The sequence below is a fragment of the Camelus ferus genome, chromosome 6, assembly GCF_009834535.1.
Source record: "Camelus ferus isolate YT-003-E chromosome 6, BCGSAC_Cfer_1.0, whole genome shotgun sequence".
In the NCBI taxonomy this organism is placed as follows: Eukaryota; Metazoa; Chordata; class Mammalia; order Artiodactyla; family Camelidae; genus Camelus; species Camelus ferus.
Window position 1 is genome coordinate 82,476,689 of NC_045701.1, and position 15,621 is coordinate 82,492,309.

At 49.5% G+C, this 15,621-nt stretch overlaps 1 protein-coding gene across 8 annotated transcripts in view; it reads left to right on the forward strand.

The window, feature by feature from the left end:
- The window catches only part of DGLUCY (D-glutamate cyclase), a 120,281-nt gene that overhangs the window by 69,134 nt on the left and 35,526 nt on the right, over positions 1 to 15,621 (forward strand). For all 8 annotated transcript variants that reach the window (XM_032482512.1, XM_032482513.1, XM_032482514.1 and 5 more), the window contains 6 exons: positions 2,382 to 2,514; positions 6,567 to 6,720; positions 8,434 to 8,632; positions 11,062 to 11,212; positions 12,339 to 12,461; positions 14,802 to 15,005. In XM_032482512.1, the coding sequence (XP_032338403.1) occupies positions 2,409 to 2,514; positions 6,567 to 6,720; positions 8,434 to 8,632; positions 11,062 to 11,212; positions 12,339 to 12,461; positions 14,802 to 15,005 (937 nt within the window). In that variant the 5' untranslated portion in view covers positions 2,382 to 2,408. The remainder of the gene's footprint in view (positions 1 to 2,381; positions 2,515 to 6,566; positions 6,721 to 8,433; positions 8,633 to 11,061; positions 11,213 to 12,338; positions 12,462 to 14,801; positions 15,006 to 15,621) is intronic.

Here is a 15,621-nt window from a genome sequence, read left to right on the forward strand (position 1 = left end):
CCTGAGACACTGAGGATGTGATTCCTACTAGGATACATGGTGGATGGGAGGCTGGATGGATACATAGACCCACTGATATCGATGAGTAGATACCCAACAAGCAAGCATGAACTGAGACTTGCTTTTGGATTGGGGCTCTACCACCTCCTATATATAGGACTTTAAGTAACTTCTTTGACCTCCCTGAGCCCCAGTTTCCTTGTCTATAGTGGCATTAGCAATGCCTTCTTTATGGGGCAGTGGTGAGGAGCCAATGGTTGTAAATCAATGAGGGTGAAGGGCCTAGCACAGTGCCTGGCCCACCGTGGTCTCCCCTATGTGGTTGTAGTGCTATCATTTATTTTATGACTGGGCATTCTCCAGTTGGTATATTGACAGCATTTCTTTGACAGGAGCCAATGAGCATGTATTTCATGCTCTGTTAGGCCCTTGCCTTCAAGGGAATGACCCAGTAGGTGGGGGTTCTCAGCCCTTCTTACCTCCACCCCAGCATGCCTGGCAGGTGACATTCAAGTGCCTGGCACACTCCCAGCATGCATTTCACAGGGCAGGTCTTCCAGCTGCACTCATCCTATCTCCAGGCTAGGAAAGTAACATTATTACAAGAATTACATAGATCTACTTAAATTTATATTAAAACAATAAATAAATAAAGGAAAGAAAAGGCAGTAACTCTCAGATTTTGGTCTTCTGGGTATAATTTATTTGCAGAACAGCACCCAGCTTGCCTCTGCTGCCTTACAGAGACTAACGGGGGGTGAAGGCTAGCAGGTACCTGTAGGGTCTCCCATGTCATTGCGTTTGGGGTAAACTTCATTCTCTCCTCCAGATACCAAGTGAGGACAGTTATCAGAGAGGTCTGGCCCCTGTCCCCACATGGTTAGGAAATAGTTCTCTCTTCGATCTTTGCTGAGGTGCTAAGCCCTCCACGGTGACTCCAGGGAACCACAGACATCCAGGACCTTAACTGGAGCCTTGGCTGCTTGGCTAAGAAGTCAGGCCTACTGGAGCCCAGGCGGTCTCTCTCAGTCCAACAGGCAAGTACAGGCTTGACCTGCCAAAGCAGCTGCTTTAAGCCTCAGGATCTTCAACTGGGGTATGAATCCAACCTCACCTGACCCTCCCAGCAACCCCACCCTAGCCCGCGGGGACCAACTGTTCTCTCCTCTGTGCCCCCACAGCATTGTGTTCCTGCAGCTCCAAAAGCACCTGCTGTCAGTTTAAAATATATCTTTACCCCTTTCAGGGCAGTATGTTTTATGTTTTGTTTGTTAGAGATTTTATACATGCTCAAATTCTTCATTATAATGGCCATGGGGTTTACGTGATTTTCTATCTAGCAGATTAGAGATGAAATCGGTGATTTGGAATCTGATTGGGCTCTTTGTAGATAGAAAGAGTTGTAGAAAATCAAGCTTGTCCAGAACCTTCACTGTCGACACTGCCCTTGAATCCTGCTTTCATCCATTCTCCAGTCAGTCAGTCATTCAACAAACACTTAGGAACTCCCACCTTTGTGCCAGGCACTATGCTAGGCACGTAGTATGATGAGGAAGATGAGGAAGACATGGGCTGTGCCTTTGAGACCAACACTGTGTCTCTCTAGCCCTAGATTTTGCTGACACATTGACACCTCTCTTTCTAGAGTGTAGGAAGTCAGTTTATAGGATTCCTTTCTGAGCATAATTTCTTGGAGCTTTGAAACTATCTCTGTATTTTAAAATTTATAGTATTGATTCATTTACCAAAAATCTGTGTAAGACCCTGTGCCTAGACCAGTGGTGGGAGCAGCAATATAAAGAAGAAAACATAAAGTGTCTACCTTCTAGGACCTAAAACTAAGTATCAGAAATCATACGTAGACGGAAAATCCGGCCTATTAATTGCTTTGTGATTGCACGTGGCAGTCATGCATTTCTTCCTTAACTCCTCACTGGGTTTGTTGTGTGCTGCGTGCTTCGGCTGTGATAAGTGCTGTGGGGCCCGTGGAAGAGCCCTAAATTGTGGCCCTGCCCTCTAGGCACTTGGGGTCTCCTTGGGAAAGAGAATGGGGCTCTGAGTCAAGTAGAACCTCAGGCCAACTGTAACTGCAAGGCCCAAATCAGTGGCTCAGAGAATGCTTTGGATACTTTGGGGGCAAGGTAGCCCTGCACCTGCCAGCGCGAGTCTGTTGGTGCTTCACAGAGATCGAAGATTCTGAGCTAGTTCTGAGGAGTGGAGAGGCCTTCGGGGAAGGAGGAAGGGGTGCGGGTGGGGACAGCACTTGCTGTGAATGGCAGCCATCCCGGGACAGGGCCAGGAGCAGCCCTGATACCGCAGCTGCCACCTGCCTCCCAGGGAGCTGTGCTTTCTCATCTGCTCCTCTCCGTCCCCTCACCCAGATTCCCTGCGGCCTAGTCAAGAGTGACATGATGACCTTCACTCTCCTCCGGAAGTCCTGCCTTCCCTCTGCCGTAAGGAGTTTGATTCTACAGAAGAAACCAAACATCAGAAACATGTCCAGCTCAGCTGAAGGTGAGTGGTGCTAGATGTTAAAAGAAAATTCCCGGAAATATCAGAAAGGTAGGTCCCAGGAATTCCTGAGACTTCTGGCTTCTGCATGGGAGACAGAGAGTAAGAGCAGAATGCGGTTCTCCGTTTGGTCACTGCTTAACTTCCCAGAAGGAGGCAGCCCCTTGGACCAGACTCGGATGTGAAGTCTAGTACCATCCAGCTCTGCTTGGTCGCCAAGCTCCACGGGGATAATCACCAGTGACCTCAAGTGATGAAAAGGTTTTCTCTCCCAGGAACAGTGCCCCCAGTTTACACTGCGTTTTATTCTGGTTTTGATTCAGTCCACGCCTCCCTCCTTGGACTGGTGTTCTTTTCTGGGCAGCACCCATCTCCCCGCTGTCTCCCAGGAGTGACACCCAGGGCTCTAGTAAGGACCTCAGGAGAAAACAGACCCGAGTCCCAGCAAAATTCCACAGTAAAGATAGACTGTTCTGTTTACAGTGAGATCAGCCAGCAGCACAGAGTAAAGGACTAAAGCAGGACAGTTTGCATCATTTATGAGGCTGTCTGGCCTCTGTCGCTATTTGTGGGTCCAGTTTTCTATTGTGGAATAACAAAGCACCCCCAAACTCAGTGGTTTCAACCATAGTTCTGCACTGAGGCTGGGCTTAGCTGGGTGGTTCTTCTGCTCCATGTGGTGTCTGCTGGGGCTGGACCACCAAGATGGCTTCTTCCTCACATGTCTGGAGTGTCCCCTGGGGTGGCTGGAACAGCTGGGACCAGCCCTCACATTCCTCACTGTAAGAAGTCTCTCCAGCAGTGGAAGCCAAACTTCTTTACGGAGTATCTCAGGCCTCCGTGAGAGAATATTCCAAGAAGATGCGCCCTCATGCACAAGCACACATCAAGCCTCTGCTTGCACCACATCTCCTCGTGTCCTGTTAGCAAAGCAAGTCACATGGCCCGGGCCACCGTCAAGGAGGAAGGGGCTCCCAGGGGGGTGAATACTGGGAAATGTGCTTTATAGAGGGTCAGCAAGTAACAGTCAACCACAACCCTTCACACAGAATGAACCAGCGAACACCAACTCAGCCAGGCTCACCAGAACCTCAGAGGAGGTGCTGAAACAGCGGGGCTCAGACAGGCTGGGTGTGAGTCCCAGCGTGGTTCCTTACCGGCCATAGCTGCGGGTGGGCTGTGTGACCTCCTGAAGCCTCACCTGTTCACTGAAAGTGATCACAGGCTCCTCCCCACGGAGCCGGCATGGGTGAGAGGCCGGGTCCTCGTTAGCGGCTGTCCGTCGTGGCTTCTCTGGGAGGAAAGCAGCTCGTTCTGTGGGGCAGCTGGAATGCTGCAGCTTGAGATGAGCTCTTCCAGGACTTCATGTCCGATTAGGAACGTTAAAGGGCTTTTGCTTTTTTTTTTTTTTCCTCTTGTTATTAAGTTTTTTAGAAAGGTTGGAGGAGAGGGAGCATTGCTTTTTTGGGTAAAAGGATTCAGAGGACTCACTTGATTTCTCTCCACAAAGAAAACACTGTCATGACTTTAGTTGGAGGCCGAGAGGCTCAGGGGACGCATGAATCGCTTCAGACCTGAAGTCCCTCCGGTCATGTGTCCACTGCCCCCTCCAAAAAGACACCCCAGAGTCCTCTATTCGACGTCCTGTTACTCATGGGAACAATGTGGGGACTTTCTGTGACCAGAAGTGGAGATGAACAAAACCAGAACGCAGTGCCTTCTGAAGTCCATTTAATTAAGAAGGAGACAGAGAAGCTTTGTGCACCTAATGCCTCGTGATTTATGGTATTAATCCATTTTGCTCTTGAAACAGGCTTTGCAGGTAAGAAAGGGGTAGCCAGGAAATGGGAGGCCTCTGAGCTGGCAGGATTCCCTCCCTCCTCACTCCGGATAATTTTTGGAGGCATGCTGGGCTCGCCTGAGACATGCAGCCAGCTTCCTTGGGCTTGCGGCTGGGAGTGTGCAGTTGGTCCTCCTTTGGAAAGTCTGTAGCATTGGCAGGCATTGCAGGGTTTGAGATAATGAGTTCCAGGCTCTTAGAGCAGGAGCCAGTCCTAGTTTTTTCCCTGCAGAGGGTCACACCTGCCTCACTACACCATCCCGGAGAGGGTGGTGGACCCACGCTAGGGAGGCCTGTGCCCCCAGCCCAGTGGTGACCCGAGAAGGACTCAGAGGTCACCTGTCTGAGACTTGAATCCTTGCTGTCCCAGCATGTAACCCAGCATGTAACCTTGAATCCATGTCCCAGCGGGGAGCCCTGAGAAAGTCACTCCAACTCTGTGAGCCTTATCCTCCTCTTGTATAAAATACAGATGATTGCACGTATAAATTACTTAGCACAGGGAGCCTGGCACATAATAAGCACTCGGAAAATACTAACTGACAAATATTATTGCAGAAAATAAATGTTCACATGTTGCTAGAGCAAATCTGGCATTTAGGAGATTTGTCACCAAGGTTATTTCTTCAAAAGAGTATAATTATATTTTTCTTTGGGATGATCTTTTTTAAAGGAAATAGTCCCCTTTTTTGAAACACAAAATTTTCTTGTTTTTCCTCCAGATACAGAATAATAACCTATTTATTGCATAGATTTTAGAATACTGAAGAAAGCACAAAGAAGAAAATTAAAATCACCCACAATCTTGTCACTGGGAATACATGATTAACATGTAGATGTATCTCCTTCTAGTTCTTTCTCTTATCTTCTTTCAAAAGGAAAATATCCTGAACATACTGTTTGGTTACCTGGTAATGTTCCTTTGATGATACATCCCAAACATTTTTTAATATCATTAAATATTTCTTCTGAACCGTAATTTTAAAGGTCTGTACAAGATTCCTTGAGTGAATGTAACTCCAGTTCCTACTTCCTGAACACCCACGTGTTAGGTAATTTACAGATGGGAAAGGACTCACGGAGTTCTCTTTGAAGTGGGTGTGATTTATGCCACTTTATCCATGGGAAAACCAAGCCCAGAGTCACACTACTGGCCAGAGGCAAAATCGGGATTCAAACCCGGGTTTGTTTGCCCTCAAAGCCAAAGAACTTCCCACTGCCGAGGCTGGTGGGTTGCCCCCCAGATGAGGTTGTGGCGTGCACATGGCTTCCTCTGTGGCTCCAGTGAGACTGTCTCTTTGGAGGGAAGTCAGGGATTCTGGAGCCTGCTCAGTTATGAACCTGCCCAAATAAAGGACGTGAAGAGTTTCTTTCCCAAAAATGATACCCGAATGGCCACTAAAACACATAAAAAGGCACTCATCCGCATTACTCGTCAGGGCGAGGCCGCTGCACACCTGCCTGCCGGAATGGCTGGAATGAGAAAGGCAGGCAGGACCGAGTGTCAGAGACGATACAGAGCAGCCAAGAGCTCACACCCCGCCGGCGGGAGCGCAGATCGGTACAACCACTTTGGACACTGCTTAGCAGCATTTACTAAATCAGAACAAGTGTGTTTCCTGCAATCGTAGGTGTGTACCAAACAGAGCTGGATACATGGGTGCCCAAAGCACACATTCTGAACAGTTCGCGGCAGCACCATTTGTAGTAACCTACACTGGAAGCCATTCAGATGTCCATCAGCAATAATTTGGGGTAAATATGTTGTAATAATGAATTTACCACACATCAGGAGAAGAAACCAACTATTGTTAAATGCAGCTCTATGGATGGAGCTCCCAAACAGACTGGTGAGTGAAGGAAGCTAGACTCAAAACTCACAAATACCATGATCCCGTTACATGAAGGACATGTGTGAAGAACAGGCAAAAACGACCTGTGCTGCCAGATGTCTGGCAGTGGCTGCCCTTGTGGGGAGCGTGGGAGGGTGATGACTGGAAGGCGGGGCATGAGGGGGTTCTGGGATGCTGATAACACTCTGTTGCTTGACCAGGATGCTGGTTCCAAGAGTGTCTTCCTTTCGTGAAAGTTCATAAAGCTGTAAACTAACATGCATTTTTCTGTGTGTATGTTACGCTTCAATAAAAACGTTAAATTAAAAAGGCTCTACAAGAAGGAACTGACCGTGCCTTTGTCCTTCTCTCACCAAACCCAGGGCTCCAGCCAGCCAGCGTGGTGGTCCTGCCCAGGTCCCTTGCTCTGGCCTTTGAAAAGTTCTGCCAGGCCAACAGTGGCCCTCTACCCCTGCTGGGCCGAAGTGAGCCGGGCAAGTGGACCTTGCCTGCCCTGGGTGCTGTGCCAGACACCAGGTAAAATGCCTGGGCTTGAGGGTGAAAGCTGAGGAGTGGCCAGATGCTGCAGCCAGGTGTCTGTCACCAGGAAGCTCTTTGTCCTGCCTCGGGGACCACCAGTGCCTGGCATGCAGCCCCAGTCATGACTGTGGCTCAGGAAGGTGCTGTCCTCTTCAAGTTCCCACTCCTACACCTGTTCCCTTTGCCTGCCCTGGGAAAAATCTCTGGGATCACCAAGGAAGTCCAGCCCTGGACAAATCCCCCTGGCACTGCCATCCATCCACATCATCACCCAAGCTAGAAACCTGGCTGCACAGGATTAAGAAAATAAAACCATCTGCATTACCAACACCCAGAGATAGACATTGTTAATATGTCATGTATGTTCTTTCATGCTTTTAAATCTAACATATGGGATAAATGGCCTTACTGATTCTGCCTCTGTAATAGCACTCCAGGGAGCCCACATTTCTCCCACCATGCTGGCTCGGGCTCGCATCTCTCTCCTAAACTCTTAGGACCTCTTAACTGTCCTCCTCGCCCCACTCTGACCCTCTCCTACTCCCCCGGCCCACCCCATCGTCTGCTCTCCCACTGGAGTGACTTCTTCTAACACTACATCTGATCGTGTGACTTCCCCATTTAAAGTTCTTCAGTGCCTTCCCATGGCTTCTACCTTAGCCCGATGAGGACGTGTAAGTGACCAGGCCCCCAGTCAGTGTCTGCCCCACCCCTGACACTCCAGTCATCCCCAGCCTTCTCCTCAGAGAGAAACCTTCCCAGGAACATTCTTCAGTTATCCTCTGTGGACTCCAGGGGTGGGAGGGTCCTTCAGAGCCCCTGCCTGGGCCCGAGGTCAGCCCCTTTGCCTCTTCTCTAGTCCCTCCCATGCTGCCACCTAAGGGGCTCCTAGAGCAGATCCCCCGATGTGTCATAGGGCTTGACGCCTCTGTGCTGTTCACACATTGCTCCCTCTGCCTAGAATGTTCTATCTTCCTTGTCCAATGGTGAACTCCTATTCACCCTTCAGGACCCAGCTCCAGCACCTCCCTGTTTGTGGCAAAGAATGGATTTCTCCCTTCCCTGAGTCACTCCTCTACCCAGACTGTTAACACTCGCTGCTCTGTATTGCAAGCATCTGATTTCAATGCACTCTCACCTGCCAGTGTAGGATTTCAAGCTTCTTAAAGGCTGGCTGGTGTCAGCTCCATAACTATAGCCCATCACCTGGCCTGTGCCAGGCATGGAGGACCGACTCAGCAAAATGGTTTTGGAGTGAATGAAGACTAGGCTTATAACCAAAGTCTTTCAATCCTGCAAGAGAATTTCTCTAAGGAAAGAGAGGCCTTTCAACTGCTAGAACTGAGAGCTTCCCTGAGACACATGCCTTCTGTCCCTTCCTTTTGTCTGTGGCCCTGCCTCCATGGCAGAGTGGGTGCCTTTGTTTTTGCCTTGCCGGTTTGGCTGGTCTCTGGTTGAGGTTACAGGAAATATAATAGGGTGGGGACAGGGGCCACATTATATTCATGCTGATTTAAAAGTTTCCAGTCTGGCAAGATTTGAAGGATGCCAGCAAGGACCCCTGCTCAAAATTGTGTTCCCTTCCTCAGTGTTGGTGCCTGAAATTTCAGCCCCAGATGTCCTCTTTGCTCTCCCCAGTCCATTTTAAAAATGCACTGTCAGAGTGCATACTGAGTCTGGGGGCCAGTGAGCTTTCCCTTGTGTACTCAGGATGGGCTGTCCCCAGTTCCGGAAATACGAGTTTGGCACCTGCATGGGCAGCCTGACCTCGCTGGAGGAGTGCTCGGAGCAGCTGAAGGACATGGTGGCCTTCCTCCTGGGCCGCAGCTTCTCCCTGGAAGGCGCCTTGGAGGAAGCAGGGCTCCCTGGAAGGAACGCAGCTGACCATGGCCACCTGGGTGCATACAAGGTAGGGACGCCACCCACAGGGGCAGGATGATTTGAAAACAGGAGTCATTTTGTATTTTCCTGCTATGGGGAGAACGTTGGCCCAGGAGGTAGGGGACTAAAGCTCTGGCCTCAGCTCAGCCGTTTTCTAGCTGTGCAGCCCAGGACAAGTGGTGAACCTCTCTGAGCTTGTTTTCTCACCTGGAAAATGGGATCACCAGCCTCTCTCCTGACTACCTCTAGAGGGGCTGTGAGTGCCCAGTGTGCCCTTCAGAGCGTGAGTCAAGCCCTTTGGGGCAGATCATTGTGCTGTGTAAACCCAACCTGTTTGGAATTTGTCTGGCTCCTTTAAACTAGGGCATCTCAGTGAGATTTTGGAAGACGCTCCCTGGCATCGAGCAGAATGCATCTGGCTGGGTAAATGCCCAGGGATCTGTGGCAGAGCCTCGGCCAGGCCGTTAGCTGCTGGGTTATGTCTCTGTCAGGAAAGCTGGGTCATGTTCTTGGCCAGAGGTGGCGGCCTCTCCCGGGATGAGCCCACTCTGGGGTCGCCTCCCTGCTGTGGCTCTGGGGTTTTATTCCAGCCACTGCTTGTCACAGGGAGAGAACCAGATCCCTCCTTCCACCGACCCCTCCTGGGACATTTGTGTGACGTCTGAGAATTTACCCTGCGGGGTGCATGGTCAGCCAGTGTCAGCATCCTGCCCTGGGGTTCCTGTAGGGAGGACTTGGGGAGATTTTGTCTAGGGCTCCAGGACGTTTATTAAAACATGCTTGGTTTGGGCTCCTGCCAGAGGGGCCCAAGCTGCCTCTGAGGAGAAACAAGGCTGCCCACAGCGTGTGCTGCTTTTCATGTGTGAAACGTGTGCCCCAGCGGTTTTCTTGAAGGTCCGGAAGGGTGGGGGCGGGACCGCAGCTGCGGAGGGGCCCCGGGCAGGGCGGGGGCAGGGCTGGCCCTGGCACACACCTCCGCTTGTAGCAGGTAGGGAGCTGGGAGGATCTCAGGGCTTGTGTGTGCAGCCTTTCATTTAAGATGCAGAAACCAAGGCTCGAGAAGGAAGGGGACTTGCCCAAGTCCCCAAACCAGGCTGGAACCCAGGACCCCTGGCTCCCATCTATAAAATGCCCCTAGAGGGGGTGTGACAATTACAAGATGCTTTGCACAGAGGTGCCCATCACTTCCTACAGTAAGTGCTCAGCAGAGCCCTGGGTTTTCCACACCTCAGGGCCCCCGGTGGTGAGCAGGCGGCTTTCTGTCAACCACTGACGCCTCTGCGCCTTGACCCCAGGCAGGCATCTTGGGTTCAGCTGGCGGCCTTGAGGGCTGAAGTGCACCCCCAGAAGGAGGCGCCTCAGCCTCGGGGAGCACGGCCTGTCCTCTGTGAGCATCCCGGCATGTGCCCCCTCTCAAGTGCTGTTATTCAACACCAAACTGGCAGGCACACCAAGGTTTCATACTGCTGCTGACAGGGTGCTAACAGCAAACCCTGCGGGCAGCTGCCCAGACTGTCTCAGGGCATTAGCCTCCTGGCCATGTCCTACCTCTTTCCTAAGCCCCGCTACAGGGACCAGAAACCATCCAGCAGGGAGAAAAAACATCGCTAGTCAAAGTCACACAGGTCATCCTGGCAGCTTTCACAGAGGCAAGAGGAGTGAGGCGAGGCTCTGTGGGCTCAGGGCACAGGCCTGCGTCCCCTGAATGGACTCATGAGGCAGAGGAGACCCCGGGGATCCTGCCTCTGATTCTCCCAGAGGCCTTTGTTTGTGGTTTGCTGCAGTCCATGGTCCCCTCGAGTCGGTCTGTGGAGAAAATTCAGAGGGTCTGTGAAATTAGGTGGGAAAAAAAGTACATTTTGATTTTCCTAGCTTCAAACTGAAAATGAGCATTTCCTTCCATTTTGAATGCAGTGAAAAAACGTCATGCCAGCAGACCCTGTGACTATGTGGCTGCCCAAAGAAATCAAAGATATTTTCATGTTCCATTGTAATCCTTCCTGATAACTCACAAATGTGCTATATATTGATCACTACTTCCAAATTCCAGTGGTGGGTTTGCCGTCTTCTTCCTTGAACTGTCATCAAGGAGGCATATCTATCACCATTACTACATTTAAAAAAAATTTTTTGATAGTTGCATTAGCAGCATAACTGGTTTCCCTGCAATTCTATGCATTTCCTTTTATTCAGTTAAATATGTGACTTCTATGCGGGTCCGTAGCTGCACCAGACTACCAAAGGGGTCCCGGGCACACACAAAGTTGAGTCTCTCTTTTAGACCAATAATTACCAGCAAACGTCCTCATCTCTATGTCACATAAAAAAAGAAGCTATATTTTTGTGATAGCTCCTTGGACCTCCTCCTTCATTCAGCTGCCTTGAACTCATGTTGCTCAGAGCTTCGATCTGTGCTAATTCTGTTTTTTAACATTTTTCACTCTGATTTCTGGGCAGACAGCCGTGCCTTGCGCCACCATCGCTGGCTTTTGCTGCCCTCTGGTGGTCACAATGAGGCCCGTTCCCAAGGACAAGCTGGAAAGGCTAGTGCAGGCCAGCTGCTCCGCGGCGGGTGAGCAAGGACAACCCGTTCACATTGGCGACCCAGGTCAGTGTCCACGCTCGTTCATGATTCTGACAGCTGCACTTGGACTTCTGCCCGAGAAGACAGGAACGTGCTGTGTTCCTGAGTTGTCCTGACTTGTTCTCATCTTTCCCAGGGGTCTCCAGGGGTGAAGGCCCTGGTCAAGACCCAGCTTCCTGCAGCAATCCTAGAGCTGGGTTTGCAGATGCCCTTCAGAGTTGAAGGTGATGCCCTTGGAAGAATAGCCAGCCTCACCCATTAGCCCCTGTGAACTTCAAGTGAACCTGGGGTGGGGGAGGACGTCAGCAGAGCTATTTGTCTTGAGATTTGAAATCATGGCAACTGCTAATCTAGGCTATTGTTCAGAGGCATATTTGGGCAGGAGACGGCTTCCTTCCAAGAGTTAACTTAAACTGAAATCCATTGATCCCCAGTGTATTAACTCAGTCTGACAGCGAGTGAGCAGATCCAAGCATGGAAGCTTCCCAGGCTTCTTGGAGGCTCTCAGAGGCCTGATGAGGGCTTGCGATTGGATCTGGGGTGAGAACCAGAGTTCAGCATAACTGAACTTCCTCAGCTGCATAACAAAGAAAATCAGACAAAGCCCAGCATTCTGTAAAAATGCCATCAGCACTCATCACTTTCCTCACAGAATGATGGTCTCAAGGCCACCCAAAGCGAAGTGTCTGCTGAGTTGTTTTATGACTAGTGGGTGGATTGAACCCAGTGCATCCATCTTTGCTGTCCTCGTGAGCGCTCTGATGGCTGGACAGGGGTAGGGCCGTTGTTGGCGGTCAAGCAGTGGAGTTTCTGTGTGGGTTGTGTGATGGTCTGTACCAAGACAAACTCAGAATCACTGGCAATGATGACAGTACTGGGCCCCCAAGTCCCCTCCAACAAGCATACCAGGCATTTGAGATTCTGTGCTCTGAAACTATGCCACTCAAAATGGACTAGAAGTCTGCAAGCATCCTGAGTTGTTAACGTCCTGATTCCTGGTCTTCTTCTGGTCCTTCTCCAGTACAGTTTACGGCAGTCCTGTGACTAGAGTTCCTCCTGGAGAAAAAACCATAAACTACTCAACGTGTTAAACTCGGGTGGTACCGGCCAGTGTGGGGCCCTTGGAATTCTCTTTTTTCCCCCACTGCAGGACTGTTGGGAATCAAAGACCTTTCCAAACCTGACTACGGGGAGCCTGTGGTGTGTCAGCCGGGGGACGTTCCAGTGTTCTGGCCTTCTCAGCTGACCAGTCTCGAAGCTGTCAGTGGCTGCAGTAAGTCTGGGCTTGTGGGGGCAGTTACTCTGACCGAGGATGAATTCAGGTGGGTCTCTAGTTCCTGAATGCATAGGCTTATGGTACAATGACTTAAGGAACAAAGCATAGGCCTACAGCCCACAGTGAAGATCTCTCTGGCTTCTTCCTTCCATCCCAGTGCTGGGTCTCACCAGTGAAATTCATCTTTCAGCTCAAATACGCTTTGATTAAATGTATTTCTTTCAGTGAAAGGCTCACAGCCCCTTCTAACAGAAGCACCAATGTCTAGCAAGACCTCTTGAGACATTTTGGAGGTTGGTGGGGCTTTGAAAGCAAAGGTGAAGGCAAACAACACAACTAAACAAAGCAGTTCACGTGGCTTTTGCAAGGTTATTTGAGACCCGTACTGTCAGTCCATTTTTCCAAAGGCCTAGGGTGATATTACAATGAAGCAACACACGAGGGCGCCCTGACTAGCTCACAGTAAGGTAGGGATGTGACAGAGTCATTAAAAATAATAATTATTGCAGCCCATCGCCGTAGACAGAGGAAAATTCTAGCCAGGTCAGCCTGGCTTGCACTACAGATAATATAATTTAGTGCTACTTTCAATTTATTTTTAAAGGATTCACGGAAGTTTAGCTATCAGAATGGCCTCACGATAGGGGAAGATTATCTCTAACATACGGTGATGCTGCGTAAACACCAGGACACAGGATTCTAGTCATTTGTTTATTTCACATTAATGTATTGGGAACCTGCTCTGTACCAGGCATCTTAGGCCCAGATCTTAGGCGTAAAATGCTGCAGGAAACATGATGCAGTTCTCAGGGAGCCAGCCTGTGATCGTTTCCGAGTGTGTGTGCACTCCCTTGTGTACACACATCCACACACCTGGAGTCAGCATCCTCCTGCCCGGTGACCTCACCCCTCCCCTGCCACCTGCCAGGGGAGGCCCTGCAGAAGAATTCTCCCTGCTGCCGGCTTACCAGCACAGGATCGCCCTTCAGTCCTGACTTGTGATAGCAGGTTTGATTGTAAATGAGGATAAATGACATCATTGGTCAGGGACAACCTTGAATCTTTCTAATTTACCATATCATGCTCAAACGTACATAGTGAAACTCCTAATGCAATCGATTCATTGCTGCATGTCTCACAGCTGGTAGGGCAAAATCCCATGTCACTCTCCAAGCTGACCGTTCTGATGTGTACCTGGCTTTAGAGTGACCAAGTTTAGGTTCTGTCTGAAACAGAAAAACTACGATTGCATTCATCAGTCAGTTCTCCCCCTTTATATCCTGGCTGAAAGTTGAACTAGAATGTTGACGCACATCAGTAGGTTTTCCTTCTGAAATGTTGGCTGACTATGGCTTTCTGTTAGATCTGAGAAATTTTACTGTTTTCTGTGAAATCTAAAATGTTATTAACTCAATTCATATCTGCATTTATTGAGCACCTATTGTGTGCCTTTGTGAGATGAATAAGCCATGTTCCCTCTTCTCAGGGAACATGTAGCTGAGTGGGGTTAGAGTTCTCAAGGACAATAATGACACTGAAAGAAAGGTCTAAATTAAATATATGGAGAATTAAGCACCTAGTCGGCACAAAGACCTAAGAGTGAATAAGATACAGCCCTGGCTCAGTAATGCAAACCACTGCTTACTGAGGGCTTACACTGGACCAGGCACTTGGCTAAACACTTTAATGTGCATTTCCCAGTTATGATCTGACAACAACCATATAAGGCAGTATCATTATTTTATAGTTGAGGAAACAGATTTAAGGAGGATTAATTTGCATCTCAAGCTCCAGTGTGTACACCGTGCTAAAGCCATGTTCTTAATAACTATGCTACAGCGGGTCACACTGCCTGGAATCTAGTAGGGGAGTTTTTAAAAGAACAAAATTAGCATAAACCAAAGCTAAATATATGGGCTATGAGAAAACTACAGGCTACGTTCAGAGAGAGCTGTTTGTCAGCAAATCTAACGTCTGCTGCAAAGTAAATAAAGCAAGGTGGCCTGATGCATTGTTGGGTTTAGTAAGTGCTTTCTGATATCCGTGGGATTACATTGGTGGAAACTCCTAGAGCCCCATTTGTAGCTGTGGGCACCTCCCTTCTTTTCCCACACTCTACCCACCTTCACTTGCCTAAAAATCAGGGGCCCCTATTTAGATGGAACTTGATTTAGCCATAAGCCAGCTTGTTCTGACCCGGTGCCAACAAGTGGTATAGGGAGTGCTGTTGGCTGACTGGAGGTATGGATGCCATCTTTCCCATCAGTGGTGGGCCAGATGGGAATGGACAGGGTTTGATAAGTGGCTGGGCTTAATCCTTCCTGTTGTGTGCCATAGTGACCCCACTGGCTTTCACCAGCGCACCGGGTTGCACAGTGATGACTGACCTGAAGGGTCCAGCGGCTCCGGCCAGATGCCTCACCCCTGAGGGAATGCCAGAGGTCCATCACATTTCCCAGGATCCTTTGCACTATAGCATGGCATCAGCTTCAGCCGTTCGGAAGATCAGAGAACTGGAGACAATGATTGCTGTAGACCCAGGTAAGAAGCCAAGCAATCACACCCCAAAGGCCTGGAGAAAGTCATCACTGATGTCCCCGTTCAGTGAAAGGTGGCATGCAGACTGTGTCTGCAGTATGATTTTTTAAATGCTGATAGTGTGTATGAATCCCAAAAAGAAGTCAGTGCACCAAAATACTGATGGTGATCTCTGGGGAGTGTGATTGTGGATGATTTTGGTTTCCGTCTTTATGTTTTCCCCCTAATTTTCAACACTAAATATGTGAGGGAGTTTAGGAGGTGAACTAATTATTAGCTGGGCACGTTGCCACCCAGAACTAAATTGAAGTTGGGTAGGGAAGAAAGACGGAGAATGGTTCCTAGGCGTCAACTGCCACCAGTGAAGCCAAGTCATCAGTTATTCAATAATGTCCCTAATCTTCCTCTTTTATGCCATTGCCCTGGGGTTGGGTGTAGACCAGTTTTGTGTACCAGGCAACAAGGAGAGGGGTGGAGGGCTGAACAGTTCCTCCTTGGGGGATCCTGGTGGGGCAGGACCCTGCAGAAAGACAGCCTCACAACAGTTTGCAGCCAACATGTATGTTGTATACGGAGTCTCAGAGGACAGCCCTTTTGAGGTTTGCAAGCCTCTGCCTTT